Source organism: Mytilus edulis, chromosome 14 (assembly GCF_963676685.1).
Source record: "Mytilus edulis chromosome 14, xbMytEdul2.2, whole genome shotgun sequence".
Taxonomy (NCBI): Eukaryota; Metazoa; Mollusca; class Bivalvia; order Mytilida; family Mytilidae; genus Mytilus; species Mytilus edulis.
In genome coordinates, this window is record NC_092357.1 from 64,358,713 (window position 1) to 64,382,081 (window position 23,369).

A 23,369-nucleotide genomic window follows, 5' to 3' on the forward strand; every position below is an offset into this window, starting at 1 on the left:
CTTGTTAGTGATTTAATATTATACCATCATACCATATATGAGAACATAACCCGTAGCTTGCCAATAACTGGTATCAGAATAAATATGTTTATTTCCCATAAAAAGACCCTATAAGCCAAAATATGAAATCTTGAATGACCTGACAACCGTATCGTAACTATAACCTTTCTGAATTCGACTGTTTAAAGGTTTTGTTAGCTTTTGAGGTGAATGCCGACATGTTCGTCCTTTGTTAAGAAAATTACCGTAAAAATATTGGATGTGAAATGCCCGAACGTATAAGATTTCTGCAAGTTAATATTTTGACTAGTTTGTGTTATCGAAAACCCTGGTGTAATAATTTTTCAGTACTACATAAATTTCTCTTGCTAAAATCTGATACGGTGTTACATACACGATCAAATCGTACAAGTTAAAATAAAATAAAAAAAACACACCATAAGATCGTGACAAGGGAACGTTACCATCTAAAAATTAATAATTAACCGCAAGAAATGAAAAATCATCTCTTTTATCATAAATTTCGGTATTAAGTTTCCCGTTAGTGATAAAGATATCAAGATCTAGGAAAGGAAAGGACAAGGCAGGGCGTATTGATAGTATTCACCTTACCTAAAATTAGTTCAACAGGATATTTTTTTTAGTAATCATACTGTAGACGTAATTATTGAGAGCCAATATGTCTTCCAAATATCTAAATGTATTGTTAACTTATGTATGTGACGTTCTTTCGATGGGTCTTTGCTAATTTTAGTCATAAATTGTAACTAACAATAACAGAAAGAGGTCCGTAATAAGTGGTGAACAGTTAGTCCCCATTTGACTTCCGAAAGCTTGACGATATACGGAATCTCCAAAGCGAACAAAAGTGTTATCTAATAAATATCTAAGGGCAGTTATATTAACAAAGCATGTCCAATTGACATAATTCGTTTGTGTGTTGTTACTTAAAAAAGATAGTTTGAACATATGTAAAATTGAGAATGGAAATGGGGAATGTGTCAAAGAGACAACAACCCGGCCATAGAACAGACAATAGCAAAAGACGCACCAACAGGTCTTCAATGCAGCGAGAAGTTCCCGTACCCGGAGGCGTCCTTTATATGGCCCTAAACAAATATATATATACTAATGCAGTGATGATGAACGCGATACTAAACTCCAAATTGTACACAAAAAACTAAAATTAAAAATAAAATACAAGACTAACAAAGGCCAGAGAGTCATGACTTCGTACAGGCGCAAAAATGCAGCAGAGTTAAACATGTTTATGATGTTTATACCTCTAGCCAATGTAGAAAAGTAAACGCATAACAATACACATATTTAAATTCAGTTCAAGAAAAGTCCATGTCTGATGTCAGAAGATGTAACAAAAGAAAATAAACAAAAATCTGACTGTTTTAATGTCCATATACTTAGATGCATGATGTTTTTCTGTTTAGAATATGATGCAAAGTGGTATATGGGGTAGAAAATTAAAAACTTTGAGCAGATTCAAAATCATCAATATGAGCATGCAATTTATCAAGTTCTTCTAAAGAATTTTTTACACTCCAAAAATAATTAATTCCACTTTTCCAAACGCCTTAATTTAAAAATGTAGTATTAGGTTTATGATTTTACTTAACGTATTAGTAAGTAGAATAGACAATTTAGTAATGAAGCAATGGATTGAAGACGAAACAAATCTATATTCGTGAGTTATTTTGTGTAGCTTCAGAAGCCAGAGCATAGTTTCATTATATTTGGTTCTGCAGTTAAAGAAATAAAGAAATAGCTAACGGTTTATGATTATTACTGATGTTTTTTTCCGAAAATGGAGTCAGTTGGAATATTGGTGAATTCGTGATTTACTTTTGTAGAACCTTGATTTATTAGACAAACGGTAGAAGTGAGCATATGGAGTTACCGACAAAAAGGATTTTCAACCTCATTATGCTGCATTGGTTGATCTTTTCTTTTCACTGTAGTGCATCTGTAAACAATAGCACATTTTTTAAAACGATAATATATATTATTTTGTATTTGCTCAAGTATAAAAAGAAATTATATTACATACATTAACGTAAGTAACTAAGAGATATATCGTATCGTTATTATCATGTGGCTTGTTTACTTACAATATGCAGAAAAAACAAATATAACATTGATGTATATTATTTCAAACCATGAAACTCATATTAATCCAAGAAAATACGAGTTCAAATGAGAAAAAGAAGTTCAATTCTTACTTTTATAAATGATGGAGACAGATTTTAAGAACAATATCTTAAATTGTAAGCTTAAAAAACTTAATACCTATCGTTGTTCAATATGGAAGTAAAATGCCATCAGGTATAAACCACTTGCATACTAAATCAGACTTACACAATACATAAATGTATGATAGTTATCAAAGGTACCCGGATTATAATTTAGTACGCCAGACACGCGTTTCGTCTCCATAAGATTCATCAGTGACGCTCAAATCAAAATATTCATAAAGCCAAACAAGTACAAAGTTGAAGAGCATTAAGGATCAAAAATTCCAAAAAGTTGTGCCAAATATGGCTAAGGTAATCTATACCTGGGATCAGAAAATCCTTAGTTTTTCGAAAATTCAAAGTTTTGTAAACAGGAAATTTATAAAAATGACCAAATTATTGATATTCATGTCAACACAGAAGTGTTGACTACTGGGCTAGTGATACCCTCGGGGACGAAACGTCCACAAGCAGTGGCATCGACCCAGTGGTGTAAATAGTTATCAAAGGTACCAGGATTATAATTTAGTACCGACTTTTGCACATATCTTAGATGTTCCTACAATTAATGTATGTATGTTTGTAACTAGTAAGGAATTTCTCCTTTAGCAATTCGAATAACTGCAAAAATAGACACTCAATAAAACAATCAATATAGTATCGCAATCAAGGCCTTTTGATACATTTTTATATCATGTACGTTGAACAAATTCTCATTTTCTGGAGAAAAAAAAATAAATGAAAATATAATTTCATTTTTTTGCTATTCATTTATATTTAAAAAAAAAATAAAATAACACATGTCAAATTTCACAAATATAACCTCCAAGGTAATCTCCTTGGTCACATCCGTGATCATAGAACTTGTATCTATCTCTAGCGTAGAAGAACATGCAGTCGTTTTCACGATCAGTTTGACCATCGGGTCCCCGATTAAAGGCAAAGGCAAAATAAGTCATCTTTGTGGCTTTACCATGTTTAATCCATCTCCAATCGCCATTTGGTAGGTATCTATTGATATTACGTCCACCAACGTAGTAATGTATACCTATAAGGAAATCATCTTCATAATAAATATTCAATGACGCATGCATTTTGTTACAATGTAATCATTGGTGCTTTGTTAATCAACCGGACCGTTTGGAAGAGATCAAAAGTAGCAACAAAAACATTTAAAGAAATTTTATAAAATAAAACTACTAAAACATGTAAAACGAAGTAATTATTTTGTTTAAAATATCACAAAACTATGTGGATTCTTTCTTTTTTAAGAGAACATGTCTTCGAGACACTGTAAAACAATTAAAATCCTGCTACCTGCGTGTCAAACTGTATTTTACATCTTACTTGATAGTATAGTGCATTTATAGATAATCGTTCATCATCTCAACGAAATTGAATTTTCTCGCTTAACCAATAATAATATGTTTGTCGCTATTTGACATATGACGACATTGTTGATTTTATTGACAACGCGCACGTACACCTTAACTTTTAAACAATAATGTTTCATTTTACACTAAAGTACTGAGAATAAAAATTGTCTAGGCTTATACACGCAGATATGTTTGAATGTGGATGAGCTAGAACATTCATTTGTGAAGTTTAGCAGATTATAACCGTCTGCTAGAGTGTTAACTTAACAATACAGATACTGAATTATTTTGTCGTAAGATTTTAAACATCCACGATTATATTTTTATTAACATAGTTCTGATTTTTTTAAGCAGCCTTATTAAAAGTTATTAAGTTTTTTTTAGTTTGGTAAGCTCCTCAGTGTTTGTACCTATTGTTAATATTTTGTCCTCGAGCATTACTGGGGAGACATTAAATTGTCAAAAATATTCATCGCAATTTGAACATGGATAAAGATAAAAAGGTGTCTCACATAGAATTTTAAGTCATTTCCGTTTTTTATATTATATCTGGTACAGTAAAATTAGCACAGGTATTGTTCTTATGAATGTTAAACAAAATTAATAAGATTGTCTTCATAATCAAAACGACAGTATAGTTTCCCATCGATAATTCTTAAATTGTAAGTAAACAATAATTTCTGCAAATATTTTGAGAGATAGTTACCTGAATTCCGCTTCTGAAGGAACAATTTCATGATCATGGCTTCTTCGATAGTTTCGAAGTTAGCAAGGTAAGCACCAGGGTCTGTACAGCTCGCCTGTGATATAAATAAAAGTAAAATGACAAAAATACATCCATAGAACATATGTAGAAAATGCAAAACGCAAAGTCGTTTTATAAAACGGCAAAATCAAAGTGCAAACACGTCAAACGAATAGAAAACAGCAGTCATATTCCTCATTCAGAACATGCATTTCCTTATGTAGAAAATGTTAGAATGAACCTGGTTTCATAGCTTGCAAAACCCCTGAATTATATAACAGTCTAAAACAATTCCAATATATTGACTACAATGTATGAGTATATCAAAATCAGGTATAAAGGGAAAACAAATATAATTAATAAAGTAATAGTAGTTTACCGTGGTTCGAAATTTATAAATCGATTGGGAAAAAAAGCAAATACGGGTTACAAACTAAAACTGAGGGAAACACATGAAATATGAGAGGAGAACTACAACACAACAAACACACAGAAAAGAACTATAATACAACAATGGCCATTTTCCTGGCTTAATACAGGACAGTTTAAGAAAAAATGGTGGGTTAAACCTGTTTTTTTTGGCCATGCAAAACCTCCTAGTTTTATGACAATGTTAACTATGACATAACAATGGCAAGACTACATGACAACACTACATGACAAGACTACATTACAATTAAATGGGAGAACACGTAGCACAACAAAACACACGAATGCTAACAAAAAGGTACCAAGTTTAACATTTAATACTCCAGACGCCCGTTTAGTCCATACAAGACTATACAGTGACGTTCAGATGGGAAAAAAATCGAAAGCCAAAACAAAACAAATAGTAAACCATTTCATAGTAAAGCATTGAAAAATCAAAGATTTTAAAGTTGACATATTTTTTATGGGAAAATCACCATGAACATTTTAGCAAAACACTTAATTACATGATACTTATATGTGGCTACCCGCTAAATTCACGCTTATAAAGCTAGCTTATGTAATATTGTTTAGCTTTTGCGTGATTTCCCTCTTATTTTCAGTATTTCATACTAAAATATCTCATCATGAATACCAGGATTAAAATATATTATTTTCGGCACGCGTTTCGTTTACAAAAGGTTCATCAATGACGCTCGATTCTACCAAAGTGAAAAAGTTCGAAGTTTAAGAGCATTGAGGACCAACAATTTTTTAAAGTTTTGTCATATACAGCTAAGAACATCTATTCATTTGTCATTTAGGGGCCTTTTATAGCTGAATATGCGGTATGGACTTTGCTCAATGTTGAAGGCCGTACGGTGATTTACAGCTGTTAATTTCTGTGTCATCTGATCTCTTGTGGATAGTTGTCTCATTGACAAATATACCAAACTTTTTGCATATATAGCCTTGTGTTCCCGTACTTTTTTTCTAAAAAGTTTTCTATCTAAGTAATACATACAAATGCTGCATCACCAGATACGTTGTCATCCTTGATAGAATAACAACCTTTCCCTATCTTCTCGTATGGTTCTTCGCAGCTCACTGTTTAACATAAAAAAAAAGATACGAAAGATTTATAACTTCATAACTTCATATCATGTAAATTCATAATTCATATCTTTTATTACAATATGTACAATGTGCATTTACATGTAAATAACCTCTTCATAGACACAAGGATTGAAATTTGATATTTACGCCGGACGCCCGTTTTGACTATAGAAGACTCATAAGTGACGCCCGAATAAAAAAATGTTAAAAAGGCCTAATTAATATGTTGAACAGCATCAAAGATAAAAAAATCCTAAACGTTTTGCCAAATACAGCTAAGTCAAGGCAACAGTACATGTAGTATGCCACTATTCAAAATTCATAAATCGATAAAGAAAAAAAAAATCCGGGTGACAAACTTAAACTGAGGGAACCTATCAAATATAAGAGGAGAACAAAGGAACAACGGAAACACAACACCAACAGGGAACACACATAGAAACAAATGTTAATGTAACAACGGTCATTTTCCTGACTTGGTACAGGGTATTTTATGACAAAAATGGTGGATGAACCTGGTTTTGTGGCATGCCAAACCTCCTTCTTGAATGGCAGTGTTAATTATAACATTTAAATGACAACAATACACGACAGGGTTACAATATATAAACAGGTAAATGGGACAACATATAGAAAAGAGAAACAAATGAATAAAAGCCTTCAAAAGGTAACAGGTTAAAAATATTTGTTAACGCCAGACGCGCGCTACGTTCACACAAAAATATGTTCAGATGTAAAAAAAGTTTGAAAGCCGTAACAACTACAAAGTTGAAGATCGCCGAGGACCAAAAGTTTCAAAAAGTTGTGAGGCCAGGGTTATCCGTCTGGGACAAAAACATCATTATTATCAAGAATAATACATAGTTTTGCTAACAGTTAATTATATAAAATGACTATACAATAGATATACATGATTAATTTGAAGTGGTGACTAGCTAAGGTAACACCAACAAATAGGTAGAAAAAAAACCATTTACTTAGGCTAAACAATTGAAATTATCAATCTGGAAATTGATGGTAACAGCTTTTAGACGAATTATGTATGCATAAGTAAAAGAAATAAATTTGGCAAAAATATCTCATCATTATAATCAAAATAAAACCACATCTTTTATTCTTCACATTGATCTAATAGTGTTTCTTTACTAATGCTTTAGCAATTATGGCAGAAAATGATGATTTCAAACATTGTTTTTATAGGTAGATTTAATAGTTAGAGACATAGAACATGACACAAAAACAAATGTTGCAAACCTGCTGTTATTTGCATGCTTTACAAAAAAAAACAGGACAATATTTGATCTTTATAATAGCTACATTTCTTAAAAGTAATGTATAACTTACCATGTATCTTTGAGGCTATTACGTTTTTCAAAATTTAATTTGCTTCAAAGCATCTTGCGTATTCAAAGTTTCATATTTTAAATCAAAATGTGCTGCTTATTGTGTTTATAGTCAAAAGTCATATTCCTAATAAAATTGAGAAAGGAAATGGTGAATATGTCAAAGCGACAACCACCCGACCATAGAGCAAACAACAGCCGAAGGCAACCAATGGGTCTTCAATGTAGCGAGAATTCCCGCACCCGTAGGTGTCCTTCAGCTGGCCCCTAAAATATGCATAATAGTACAGTGATAATGGACGTCATACTAAACTCCGAATTATACACAAGAAACTAAAATTTAAAATCATACAAGACTAACAAAGGCCAGAGGCTCCTGACTTGGGACAGGCGCAAAATTGCGGCGGGGTTAAACATGTTTATGAGATCTCAACCCTCCCCCTATACCTCTAGCCAATGTAGAAAAGTAAAAGAATAACAATACGCACATTAAAATTCAGTTCAAAAGAAGTCCGAGTCTGATGTCAAAAGATGTAACAAAAGAAAATAAATAAAATGACAATAATACATAAATAACAACAGACTACTATAGCAGTTAACTGACATGCCAGCTCCAGACCTCAATTAAACTGATTGAAAGATTATGTCTTCATCATATGAATATCAGGTACAATCCCTCCCGTTAGGGGTTTAGTATCATACTATCATAAAATATATGAGAAGAACATAACCCGTGTCATGCCAACAACTGTTTTTTTAGAAGTAAATGTGTTTAGTTCCGATGCAAAGACCCTATCAGTGAATCAATGTTAAAGCCAAAATATGCAATCTTTAATGACCTGACAACAGTATCGTAACTATATCCCCTTTTAATAAGTCTATTTAAAGGTTTTGTTAGTTTCTGAGGAGAATACTGACATTTTTGTGCTTTATAAAGAATATTTCCATAAAATTTTGGATGTGAAATACCTGAACGTATAAGATGTCTGCATGTTGAGTTATATTTACGAATTATTTCCTTATACCGGTGATAAAATTTAGTAAATGTTTTGACCAGTTTGTGATATCGAAAACCCTGGTGTAATAATTTTTCAGTAATACATAAATTTCTCTCGCTAAAATCTAATACATTGTTACATACACGAGCGAATCGTACAAGTTGAGATATATAAACACCATAAGATGGTGACAAGGGAACGTCACCATCTAAAAATGGATAATTAACAATAGGAAATGAAAAATCATCTCTTTTATCATAAATTTTTGTATTAAGCTTCCCGTTTATGATATAGATATCAAGATCGTGTATTTATGTATGGCTGAGGTCCTATTCATTTTCAAAATTTACCGCTATTTAATCTAACAGTTGTTTGCTTTCAATAACGGTTATCGATCTACTTATCAGTCCGGATCCATAACGTGTTTATACTTAATAAGGTATTATCTGCATATACCCACATTGACGTACTTTCTTGTATCGACCTACCTCTTACACCCAGATATAAACTATGATATACTCAACAAGTAACATTCGATTTATTCACTTGCATCGATGGACGTACATGCTTACACTTGCATCTACAAAGTTTGTCAAACTATACACCTTGTTAAAACTAACCTCTGATCGAATTATTAAGCTATGTGGATTTTATTTTAAACTAAATGCACCTAACTTTTGTCAACATTATTGTTTGGTCTAACATTTTAACTCAATTGTAGGCTTTTTAACATGGTTCCCTCTACCATTTCTAATAGAGAAAAGTAAAAAAAGAACATGCGCACACACTAAAAGGAAATTCATTTTTGTTTTCAACTGTTACAACATTTTGCTTTTTTTGAAATATTAAGGCTTTTCTACCTCATGCATAGATTACCTTAGTTGTATTTGGCAAAACTTTTAGGAATTTTGGTCCTCGATGCTCTTCAACTTTATACTTTATTTGGCCTTTTTAACTTTTTTGGATTCGAGTGTCACTGATGAGTCTTTTGTAGACGAAACGCGCGTCTGGCGTATATACAAAATTTAGTCCTAGTATCTATGATGAGTTTATCTATATACTGTGAATTCATTCATTTTCGTGGATACCAATTTTCGTGGTTTAAAGAAAATTTGCCTATTCGTGAATATTCATCATTAGGTCTTTCCACTTTTCCGTGGAAAGACCTATTGCTTTTCTTCTGATTATTATTTTTTTTTTTTTTTTCTTCCGCCTAATTTTTTTCCCTCGCTGTTTTTTTGTTTTGCAAGATGTCGCTTAGAAATTTGGAATATGATATCGAACAGTTTATACGCTTTTGAAACCAACTCTGCTAAACCGAATACTTTACCATATAAGAGTTATCTCCCCGAACACTGTTTTTCTTGTTATCTCTAAGGCTTCGCAACCGTATAAGAAACCGACAAATTTATTTTTCCAAATTGCTCGTTACATCCTCAGGATGTTCTGTTTTTTTTGACCGAAGCCGTATATAGATTCCATATGAGAGTTTTCCCCCCTTTTATGTTTGATATTAGAATATGCATTTCTAACTGGTAAACCATAAGTGATAGAGGCCTAGGGTCTTTTGATTTGAGGTCCTTGGTTCAAAACAATGAAAATTAGGTCAAGGTCAAAGGTCAAGGTCATGTTCAAAATTTTGAATTTGGCTTGTTATCTCTCATTTTTAGAAATCTTATAAGATATCGACAAAATATTTTCACACAATTTTTAGTCGCGACATGTAGTTACACATAAATTTTAGTCGAAAGGATAAGTAGATGTTTGATGCGAGTTTTCCCCCCTTTTATATCTAATATCAGTTGTATGGTAATATAACTCATAAACAATATAAAGTAAATACCTAGAGTCTTTTAATTTGAGGTCCTTGGTTTATGACCTTGAAATTGAGCTCAAGGTCATATGTTAATTTAACGTTCTAGATTTTGACCTTTGCTTTTACCTCATATGTATTCATGTTAAAGCTATCAGACTTTTTGCATTAGGTTGCAAGCAATATGACGTTGAAAAAGCTAACCGGAAGTGACCTTTTGTAAACCGGAAGTAGCTAATTTTTGTAATAAATTGTTGTAAAAGTATGTAAAACCATATATTTTTGGAATCAGCGTCAAGTAAACTATAAGACAATACCGGAAGTAACATATTTTGAACCGGAAGTAGAAAATTATCTCCCTTATTTATATCTTCTTGTGTAGAAACCTTATATTTTTTGAATCAGCGTACAATAAGTTGTCATTTGACGTTAAAATTGACATTTAAAACCAAATTCAAATATTTTCATATAAAAAAAATCATTACTGGTGGAAAGACCATCAATGGTTCTCTGAACAATTGGTTTTTAATTATCATTATTATTGTTATTATTATTATACAGTATTCATAACAGCGCATTATATAATATTAAAAGTGCCCTAAGCGCGTTACAACATATATCTATTCACATATATAAGTATTACCAAAAAAATATATACGCCCATGTTAAAAACTTCTAAATCAAACAGATTTTAGAAATATAGCATTGATAAACAATAAAATGTATAAATAATGGGCATGATAAAATTAATAAAAAAATCAATGCAGCGAGAAACTCCCACATCCGGAGGCGTCCTTCGGCTAGTTATTAAGGAGATATTGAATCTGTAAAAAATGTTAAACTTCAAAAATATTTGCTAATGAAAATTCGAATTTAACTAATAAAAGTAAGTTTAAAATTCAAAGTCTGCATGCTTTCCTTCAGAAGAGGATTATTCGTTGAACAACACAATTATTGGTTCTCCTGTACCCACGAAATCCACGAAATTTGATATCCAACGAATATAAATGAATCCACAGTACTAGACGTTTTCTCAAACACTTACCATTAACTGTATTTTGTATGACTTCCTTGTTAAAAATCTCTCTCAGTCGTTGATTCAAATTCGACATATTAAATTCAGCATACAGAGGAGCTGTAGCTTTATTATTCAATAAAGGAATCTGTACGTTTGTTTTTCCGTCAGCGGCACAAATTGCGAAAGACATCGAGCAGTAGAAAAGCCAAACAACACTGTGCATAGCAGACATATTTGAAATTTGTGTACAACTGAACAGTGGAAAACTGTACGACTATGCACACAAGCCTATACCTTTATAGTGATCATTTGAAGTGCGAACATCCGAATATTGTAATTATGTTGTAATTTAACAGTACATGGTGGGCGTTAGTTCAACAAATGCATCATTGATTGTCTTATTGACTAGGCGTTATAGAGTTGCACCCTATTCATCACTTGTGTTATAGATATAATTAAAAATTGTACTTCCTTGCTAATAAGTTAACTCCCAAGACAGTCGAGTGTCATCAAATATCAACCAATTGTAAGTGTTTCTGTGATTGGTTCTAACTTTAATTATAAGTGTTTGTTCAATTGCCATCAAGATTAAAGTACATTTGTAGTGACATGACAAAATATAATGATAAACAGAAACGATTTACGTAATTTTATGTCAAAACATCAGACCTAAAAATAAATAACCATGAAATTAAAATACATGATATAAACAAATTATATCTGTTTTTCAGTGTATATATATAGTCTCAAAACATGTTAAAGAAGCAACAGCAAAATCTAATATATATGAAAAGTTAAATAAAATTATGTGTTTAATTACATGCATGCATGCTTATGTTTGTTTGTGTTATGTTTTATTTATGTTCATGTACATGTACCACTGTCAGGTTTGTGTATATATTTTGTTTATTACATGCACTTATCTCACACATGATCATGTATCATAGTTTTTATAGTAATCATAAAATCATACAACTAATGAAAATATGTTGTAAATATGAGGTGAAACAAATATATCTTCTTTTTGCATCTATGTAAAAAAAAAACCATTCAAACTCAAAATTTAACAGTGGGTGAAAATCTACATATAATATATTGTATAACTAAACTGTCAAGTTTATGCCAAAAAAGGGAAAATAGAAAGATTACAATTATGGACAAAAAAATCAAAAATGTAACATTCTTTTCATGCAAGAGTCACATTTTATAGGAAAAAAAAAATGAAAAATCAATAAATAATGAGTTTGATGGTAAAATGTTTCATAGTTATGGTAACACACAATCAAAAGGGGTATCGATCTATGTGAAAAATAATTTAAAATGTAAGACAATAAATGAGATAAAAGATACAGAAGGCAGAATAATTTTGAAGAACATAGAAATAAATAACAACATTTTTACTTTAATAAATGTATATGCTCCAAATCAACACAAAAACAGAAACAAATTTTCAAAAAGGTTCAAAATATAATTGAAAACAATCGCTTAGGTATTCTTATACTTGGAGGTGACATGAACGAAACCCTATCAATTAATAAAAAAAAAAACTAATAATATCTCACGAAACAACAAACCAGTTAATAGATTTAAAAAATTAATAAAGAACAATAATTTAACAGTTATATGGAGAGAACTTCATCCAAATACAAGTAAATTCACATGGAGAAGGAAAAATGATATAAAAATAGCCAGTAGAATTGACTTCTTTTTAATAAGTCCTGATATAAGACCGCATGTTATGAAAGCAGATATTCGACCTGTAATGATCTCATATACTGATCGCCAAGCCATTTCAATACAAGTTAGACAAAATTCGGAAGAAACAATCGAAAACTATAAAAAAAAAAACATTCACCAAAAATTTGAAAACACTCTGGGATATGTTTAAATTAGAGGTAAGAACCGCAACTCAAACTTACTGCAAACAAAGGTCATCTGAAAATAAAAATGATATAAAAAATTTAGAAATAAAATTAAGAAAATTAAATGAAAAAACAAATGCAAGCCCAACTATGGAAAAACAAATTGAAACCATTGAAAACAAACTTAAAAACCTCTACTTAAATAAAGTTAAAAGTGCACACATAAGATCCAGAGTACAATGGTTAGAAGAAGGATAAAAAAAAACTAAATATTAAAGGCGGTATGCTAAACAACGGCTGGATTTCAAAAACCTATAATGTATCTCGTGGGATACGACAAGGGTGTACATGCAGTTCTCTTATTTTCACAATAGCAGTAGAAATTCTCGTTAGAAGAAGGATAAAATACACTAAATTCTTTCTTGGCCTTGAAAAATCAAGATTTACCTATATTTGTACCTTTTTAGCATATAGGTGTTTTATTGAATTAATTGGCTTATTTACAAAGTATGTTAAGTATAGTGTTCATCACCCTAGAAAAAATTGTATGATTTTATCTCATTAGTTTCTATAGAATACTATTTCTTTTGATGACAGGCATGTTAGTTTTTTGATTGGCACCCTCTACTTAAAATATTATATGATCAGCGTTGTATCATTTATTAAAGATTTAGTTATCTTTTTTAGACAGTTTCAAAGAAGGAGCTATTATTTGAATGTTATAAAATTGAGAATGGAAATGGAGAATGTGTCAAAGAGACAACAACCCGACCATAGAACAGACAACAGCAGAAGGTCACCAACAGGTCTTCAATGTAGCGAGAAATTCCTGCATCAAGAGGCGTCCTTCAGCTGGCCCCTAAACAAATATATATAGTTATATTGTTATTCGTTGAATTGTGTTTCCCAGTATTTGGCACAACTTTTTGGAATTTTGGATCCTCAATGCTCTTCAACTTTGTACTTGTTTGGCTTTATAAATGTTTTGATATGAGCGTCACTGATGATACTTATGTAGACGAAACGCGCGTCTGGTGAACAAAATTATAATCCTGGTACCTTTGATAACTTTTATCCGTCGTTGATTTCAAAATATAGGAACCAATCACTCAAAGTTAGAAAAGGTACACTTGTGTATCATCTGGTTTTAGTGCCTGAGATTGTGTGTTATAAGTTATTTGTATTTTAATAACATATGGTTCTATCATGTTTCAACATACATGGCATACGAGTCATTTTGTTGGGCAAAACTCAGTAACTTAATAGTTATCAATAATAAAGCAGTACACTTTCCGGATTTGTTATAACATGAGCAACACGACTGGTGCCACATGTGGGGCAGGATCTGCCTACCCTTCCGGAGCACCTGAGTTCAACCCCAGTTGTTGGTGGGGTTTGTGTTGCTTAATCTTTAGTTTTATATGTTGCGTTCTGTGTATTATTGCTTGTCTGTTTGTCATTTTTAGCCATGGCGTTGTCAATTTATTTTCAATTTATGTATTTGACTGTCCCTCTTGTATCAATCGTCCCTCTTTAACAGTCTTTTTACATGATACTGATATAAACATGATTCGACATGTTAGACACAAATAGCCTGATAATAATCTTGTAGGTATTCAAGTAAATTATCGTATTATAAAGGTGTGAACAGTGATTAACATAACATTAAAGTTATGCATCAGTGATCATCACTGCCTCCATTTTTCCTGCCTGTAATTGTAACCACACAAATTTTCAAAAAATGTCACATTGACTTTCATTTAACATTTCTTTTTCAGAAAGTGAAAAAAAAAAACATATTTAATTGATGATGCTTGCTACTCTGTTTCAAAGTAACCAGCTTTTTTAAAAGATCGACTGTTATAAATTGATAGTATAAAAATAACGGAACTTAAATATACGCATTTGTTTTCCATTTTTTAGATGTTCAATGAAGTATTGTTAAAATAAATACCAACAACTGAACAGTGTGAACATATCTCAATTTACCGAAAGCGAACTATCTGAATAGACCGCAGTGAGTTAAGTCTGAAATTCAACTGATTGACTGAAAATATCTAAATATATCATTTGTTCAAACTTTTCAGATGATGTGTAGATCTAACTAACCGTTAAAGACTATAATTAAATTACTTTTGTTTGTTTCATACAGGCTCATTAGATTTTCCTTTAAACAAAACCCTCAAACACAGAATTTCAGTTCGGGTTATTCATTCATATTTTCAAACTTGTTATAATATTTATTGATATTTCACAAATTTAATTCTAAGGTACTTGCACATTATGGAACTTATATCTATACCTTACAACCTAGGTAACGCAGTCTTATTTTTTTGTAGCTGTTTCATGAGGTTTTTCATGAGCAAACACAAAACGTCATCTGATCATAGTTACTTGAATGACGAGTTATGTTTTATTATGTTTTATTATGTAGCGTATTCATCGTTGCTTTTTTTATACATTTTTAGGATATAATTAATCAATTTGAAAGTAATGTTGACCCTTTTATTGAAAGTTTATTGACGTATAGATAAAGGTAACAGTAGTATACCGCTGATTGAAAGTCATTAATCGGTTGAGAGAAAACAAATCCAGGTTTCAAACTAAAACTGAGGATAACACATCAACTATAATAGGAAAACAATGAAACAACCGAAACACTTAAGTGCAACTAAAAACCAAACGACAATCCTTAGTATTAAGAATAATTCCTACTTTTGCAAACAGTATATTATAAAAAAAAATTACCATACAATTAATATACATGTCTGCATAGAAGTGAAGACTAACCACGATATGAAAATCGACCACGTAAACAACCTATGTCAGCAATATAAATAATAATAGCTACCGTAAGAATTTTTTGACGATTTTGATTTTTTTAAGCTATATTGGCAATCACAATCCACATAAATTGAATGGAAAATCGAACTTAATATGTAATTCCTTATATACATTCAGAAAAAAATATATGTATATGTACGTTGTACACTCTGTTGTAGGATTACTCAATGTCAAATTTATATAATTCAATTTTGGATATAACGCGTCTACTGATTGGCCGACATTATTTTGTTATCAGCCCATAGACATAAATATGTCATGTGACCGTGACGTCATCGACGTTTTTTCATGGTTTTCTACGGTTTTAAATGGAATTTGGAATTAAATCATATGACATGACTGTAATATTTTTTCTGTCTATTCGAAATAACATTACAAAAATGTGGTGCACACTTTAATCAAGAGAGTTTCAAAATACTTTTTTTTTAATTTTCAATAGTAAATATACAAGATAAAAAAGGTTATGCTGAAAAATCGAAAGTTGAAAATCGTTCTACTGTAATCAGCCAGATTACCGTTACAATTACCGATGAGGCAAATCTTATCGTTAACATGCTCATTGTTAATGTCGTTTTAATCTGTTTCACGAAATTAAAGCTGATAAGATGAAAACTATGTTAAATGTTTGAATTTACAGAACAGTTTATGATATATTAGTAAGACAAATGCATTGCAAATGTTTTAATGGAAGCATATTGTTTTCAAATTATAATAAATAATAACATTTTAAGACAATGTAATTCCCTTATTTGGTGTACCTTCTCATAAGTTTACAATATATCCAATCACAGGAGGATTGGACCTATCTTTAAAATTTGATTTTAGATTGTTTTTCTCTAAAGGAGGAGACCGATTCCATTGAGCGGCAAAGTCGGAAATATTTGTGAAATGATGTATAAATGTTTTTTTTTTTACTGCCTGAATTTGTCTTTGAAACAATTTCTTTTTTCTACAAAAAGCGACATTTTTTTTTAAATAATATACAAATTTAAGATTGTTATCGATCCGTGTCTTTTACGCTTTCGTAAATCCTAAGTCGACGAACTGTTCGCGAAATCCAAATGAAAGGAAGAAGAACAGACAGAAAATAAGACATTAGTTAGGCCTATAAGGATCCTGTATTGTTTTGTAAGTGTAATATTTTGTTAAAGTAAACGACATATACCCTTTTAATTGAGGCACATTACTGTACAAAAAAAAAATGAACGTTGAACGTGTCAAACTGATCATCACCATGTTTATGTGTAAACACAGATACACGACGTCCTGACAGGACCATTCCCGATTAAAATATGTCAAAAGTCTGATCAGAATCCTGTGAATCGTGGATGGATATTCAAACTTTAATACAAATTTGTAAAACAATTATTTAATCTCGACAACAATCAAATGTTGTTCAGGAAACGTCGATATTCAACTGTTCCAAGCGATTTTGTACCGGTTACCCCGTTCTGAATCCGATATAAAACCGATTTGTATTTTTCGCATGCTAAACTACAACTGAATTCGTCCCGACAGCGTCCCGATTCTACCGAATGTAATTCGACAGATATCAGACAGTGACCAGACAGTTAATCGTCTCTGACGGAAGATATCCGTTAGAAAACTGTCGGCATATTCGGGATGGTCAGGTACTGGCGGAACGTAGCCCATCAAGGTCCACTGTGTCGTATTTCAAACGGCATTACTGAACTATGTCGTATTGTGTTCTTTTATTGTTGAGACTCTAACGTGGTCATCATTGCCGAATTTCGTATTAATGCCGGGACTGTTCCCGAGCAGTTTAGACGAAGACAGTTCCCTTCGACAAAAAATGGATGCAATCCGGATTCAATCGGCAGAAAAAACAGCAATAACAAATTTCTCCAGATCATTCCCGTTCAACAGGACAACGTCCATAAAACACTGAACATTGTACCGATTTTGATCCAATATAACAGAAAATATGACGTCATACATAGTCACGATTGTAATCCGACTAGACAAAATCGGCTAAGTCTTCACTAATGTACGGGACGCTCTGAACTGTCGGGGTGCTTGGTTGACCCCTCCGCCCCATTTCCGATCCGTATGAATCTGTTGCAAACGTATACGACTGTGTTCAGACAATGATAGGATATTCCAGATTATTGAGGATAATAATCTGACTTTTTCGTTTTTCGTGTCTTATCGCTGTTTGATCTCAGACAGGAGCCAGAATCGGCACTGTGTGAACGTCGCGTTATAGTACATGGTTTAAAAATGACATTTTGAAAACTATGTAAATCTTTTATATTGAATGAATGGTTTAATTGGCAATCATACTAATCTTCTTTTTTTATATTAAGAATTATTCTTTAGTTATGGAAAGAACGTGAAAGAAAATCTATGTGTTACATATTTGTTTTTCGTTCATTTTTTTTATATAAATAAGGCCGTTAGTTTTCTCGTTTGAATTGATTTATATTGTCATATGGGGGCCTTTTATAGCTGACTATGCGGTATGGGCTTTGTGCATTATTGAAGGCCGTACGGTTACCTATAGTTGTTAATTTCTGTGTTATTTTGGTCTATTGTGGACAGTTGTCTCATTGGCATTAATAACACATCTTCTTTTTTATAAAAACTAATAATGATTGAAGTTATTCTCAATATCTATCACCCGGAGTAAAAGTGATAACAAGAACTGTTTCACTTGTCTCACATGATGTTGACACTTATCCTTTCGACACTGATTCAGATAATATATGTTTTGTTTGTATTTTAACTGCAATAAGACAGGATTGTCTTTCTTGTTTTTGGGAGTTGTGAATTTTGAATTTCGAATTTTGAATTCTTAATTCTGAATTCTGAATTCTGAATGATCGTTCTCGGCTTTGGTAAAGAACAGACAAATACTAATACACAAGGCACAACATAGAACAGTGAAGACACCAAAATAAATAGGGTTGATCTCAGGTGCATAAGAAGGGTAAGCAGATCCAGCTCTACATGTGGTATATATCGTGTTGCTAATGATATATCTTGACTTACATCTAGAAATTGACAATGAGGGTCGGTTAAAAACAAAACTTTACGACAAAAGAGATGATTTCAGCTTTCTAATTGTGAACTTTCCATTTCTAAGTAGCAACATTCCAGCAGCACCTGCATAAGGGGTATATATCTCCCAATTGATACGATATTCCCGTGCTTGCATTTCCTATCATTATTGTCTTGATAGAGGGTTGCTGATCACAAGGAAGCTATTAAACCAAGAGTTCCAAATGGTGAAGTTGAAAACATCCCTTCGTAAATTTTACGGACGCCATCATGAGTTGGTTAACCATTATGGAATAACCGTTTCACAAATGATATCGGATATGTTCCTTACGTCGTATCTACAATTCCCTTCCCTTTTATGAATGTGACCTACCGAATTAGACTATTTACCGGATTTTGTATCACATAAGCAACACGACGGGTGACATATGTGCAGCAGGATCTGCTTACCCTTCCGGAGCACCTGAGATCACCCCTAGTTTTTGGTGGGGTTCATGTTGTTTATTCTTTGGATTCTATGTTGTGTCATGTGTACTATTGTTTGTCGGTTTGTCTTTTTCATTTTTAGCCATGACGTTTTCAGTTTATTTTCGATTTATGAGTTTTACTGTCCCTTTGGTATCTTTCGTACAAATGACACAACATAGAAAACAAAATAATAAACAACAAGAATCTCACAAAAAACTAGGGATGACAGACATACAGACAGTTATTCTTCTTTTGAATTTTACTATCAACTATATAAGGTTCTATAACTAAACAACACAACATGTTGTGATTATGTTGAACGCATCTATCTCATCGAACTGGAGATAAAGTATACAACATACACATCGCTCTACGTATGCCTCATATCTTAGCTCTCATCTAGAAATTGCAAATGAGATCCAAGAGAGATCACACAATGACCAGACAGTGAACCGGCGTTGTCGGGAGATTTCCGTTAGAAACTTTCGTCATATCTTGATGATCAGGTACTGTCGGAACACAATGCTATTATAGTGTTCTGTACCGCATTGCAAACAGCTTGTTTCGACTTCGTCTTTTTCGTCTGTAATAGTCGAGACTCTGACATGGGTACCAGTGTCAAATGCCGTATTAATAACGGGCCTGTTCCCAAACAGTTTCGGCAAGATGGTTTGCATTCGGCATTCAAAACCTGGTTGCTATCTTGACTCTATCAGGGGAAAACCCAGTAATGAAAAATGTATCCAGATTATGCATATTCCACAGGACACCGCTCAGAAAACACTGATCCTTGTTACAATTTTGATCCGATACAGCAGAAAATGTCACGACAGAGTCATGATTGCAAGTCTTCACGGATGTCATGAGACATGTTTTATTGTCAGGATGTCTGGTTGACCTCTCCACATCATTTACGATCCGTAGGAATTTGTTCCGAACGTATACGACTATGTTCAGACAATGATAGGACATTCCAGATCATTGAGGATAGTAATCAGACTTTTTCGCTTTTCAAGTCTTATCGCTGACGGATCTCAAAGGAGAGTCATAATCGGCACTGTGAATACGTCGCATTATAGTGAATGTGTTACAATTGCCAATTTGAATACTGTATAACACTTTAATATTGATAGACTTGCTATATATGGGCTCTGTGTAGAAGCTGATGATGAACCAATCATTATATAGTACTGTGAAAAAATAAAGGATTGGGCTTTGAAGTTAAACATTTATCAGAGACAGAATCGTGTTAAGTCTTTTATTGCTTGAAACAGAACGCATAGATATATAGATGATAGTATGTGTTTTCTTGGAATAACCAAAGGTTGATATAATAAAAATGCATTGTAAAATTTTAACACCCCTGACAACATCAAGAAAAAGACTTTCCTTTAATAATTTCGTACTTCCACTGCACAGATCAACACTGATCGTTGTCAAATATATTTGTCGTATGGTTTTGGTCAAGGCAGGTGTAGGCAGGGGTGATGAGAATTAGGAAATATTTTCAAGTTATGTAAAGGACGTACAAAAACAATCTACTAAGGATTGAAGTGACTCTTGATACATATATTTCTCTCCCGGAGTAAAGATGATAACAAGAAATGTTTCATTTGTCTAAAATGATGTTGGCTGTCTGTGCACAATCATATAATCAATCTTTGATATATTTTATAGGATAATTTGCAAACGATAAGATGTAGATAGTAGTACACAAGACACAACATAGAAAACTAAACACACCACAAAACGGGGTTGACCTCAGGTGCATAGGGAGGGGAAGCAGATCCATCTCTACATGTGGTACATATAGTGTTGCTCAGGGTATTACAAACCCAGTGTACAATCTAATTCAGTAAGTTAAATTCATAAAAAGGGAAGGGGATTGCAGACACGACATAAGGAACATATTCGATATCATCTGTGAAATGGTTAGTCCATAAAGGTCAACCAACTATTGCATTCTATTGGTGGCGTCCGTAAAATTTACGTACAAACAAGTTCCTTTTTCATTACGAATGTGACCTACTGAATTAGACTATTTACCGGGTTTATATTAACATGGACGACACGACGGTGTAGCGCGTCTTCTGATTGGCTTACCTTGTTTTGTTTATCAGCTCATAGACATAATTTTGTCATGTGACCATGACGTCGTCAACGTTTGTTCATGATTTACTCCAGTTTAAAATGGAAGAATAATTAAGTTAAAAGAAATGACTGCAATTTTTTTGTACTGTCTATTTGAAATAAAATAAAAAATGTGGTGCACACTTTAAAATAACCAGCTACGAAGGTTATTCGATGTATACCTCATTTTGTATGTTATTTGTTCATAGACAGAAAAAATAATGCAGTTATTCCTTAAGTAAATCTGACCGTTCCTTTTCCCGCTTGAATTGATTTACATTTTGTCAGGTCGGGTCGGAGTTTAAAAAAACAGTAATACAAAAACAGAACTCCAACGGAAATCCATAAAGGGGCAAGTCCACAAACAATGGCAAAATCAGTCATTTTCTTGATTCGGTACAAGAATCGTCCGTAGAAAGCTGAATCTAAGTCTATAAATAGGGACAGCTCAAACTTGTATGATGTTTGTATATAGTCTATAGTATATTGACCAAATTGGATGAGCATCACAAACATGCACGACAATGATTAGAATCCATTCCCAAAAACTGTAAATACATACATCACAATTATCATGTTTTCAAGTTGTCTTTAAAATTCCCATCTTTTCTTACAACTGACACTCAAATGTTAAACTTGATCTTGCAAAACTGTTTTCACTTGAAACTAGGTGAAAAAACATATTCGACTTAAGTATGTGTAAGTTTTGAAGTATACTATGATTGTTAAGCTGTATAGATTGATTTCTTACTTGAAAACATCACTTTTTTTTTTCATCTTTTTTAACTATCGTAAATTTAGAAATTATTGCGAAAAATACGACAGATTTGTTAACGCAATACATTAAAATCGCATTTTGAGTAATTTACATGAATTAAACAGGATTTTTCTCGAAATCGTTAAAATCAAAATCGCCTTTCAGTCTAATATTACAAAATTGCAATAATAAATGAATGCTATAATTTCTGAATTTACAGTATCATCCTTTTTATACGTAGCAGTGATTGTTCTAAACTAAATTTCAAACTATTGATAATAAATTTGGTAAACGAAATATGCTGCAGGTAACACATTTTATTATCATTTTCCTTCTGATATTATTTCCACTTGTGCATGTTGTGTAAGAGAATCATCTGCAAAAGAGATAGGAATTGAAATGAGAATAATTAAAATTTCCGGTTTGAATGGCTGACCACGGTTTTCCAGAGCTCCCGGAATAACACAACAATTTATAGTTATGTACAAGTGTGAAAGTCACTCCAACCATTTAAATAATAATCAAAACGTTAATTAACATCTAGAAACTGTCAGATAATCTTTAAACACTGGACACTTTTAATTTGCAAAACACTCATTTGCAAATCCGCCGCCGCCTCAAACAAGAGCTACAATATCATGTATATAACCAAAATGTGCGGAATTACATGGGATTCAATAATTTCATTGGTTTTATACTGTTACTTTCATATTTATTTTGCAATTTGAATTATAAAAACATGGGATTTTCAATATCCCATGGGACGGGGCAAAATCCCATGGGATTTACCCATGGGATTTTTTTTGGTCCCATGGGATTATTGTAGTCCCATGGGATATTTGTTGTCCCATGGGACAAAAAAATTCCCATGGGACTATAATTATCCCATGGGATTTTTAATATCCCATGGGACAAAATAAAATCCTATGGGATTAAAATTATAAATATATATATATATAAATATAAAGTTATGTGTATGTTACAATGAATGCTGTTTGGTAGTAAAATGTTTTAAATGTATACGAGTTTTTTTTATATTTTTTATATATACATATATATAATTTTTTTTAAATTTTGTCACAAACATGTTTTTTATTTGTTTATATGACAATAAAGATTATTCTTATTTTGGAATGTATAATAATAATATTTTACAGTCAAAGAATAAAGTCCTTTCACTGAAACAAAATGCTGAAATTTCGAAATAAATGAAAAAATATTGTT

At 32.1% G+C, this 23,369-nt stretch overlaps 1 protein-coding gene across 1 annotated transcript; it reads right to left on the reverse strand.

Annotated features, from left to right (window-relative positions):
- Positions 1 to 2,996: 2,996 nt before the first annotated feature.
- On the reverse strand, positions 2,997 to 11,560 carry LOC139502458 (uncharacterized). Its single transcript, XM_071291933.1, has 4 exons — positions 11,091 to 11,560; positions 5,800 to 5,882; positions 4,329 to 4,422; positions 2,997 to 3,294 (listed from the first exon to the last, which is right to left on the reverse strand). Exons 1-4 carry the CDS (start codon positions 11,293 to 11,295, stop codon positions 3,050 to 3,052), a joined length of 627 nt encoding a protein of 208 aa, XP_071148034.1. The 5' UTR covers positions 11,296 to 11,560; the 3' UTR covers positions 2,997 to 3,049.
- Between the last annotated feature and the right edge of the window lie 11,809 nt (positions 11,561 to 23,369).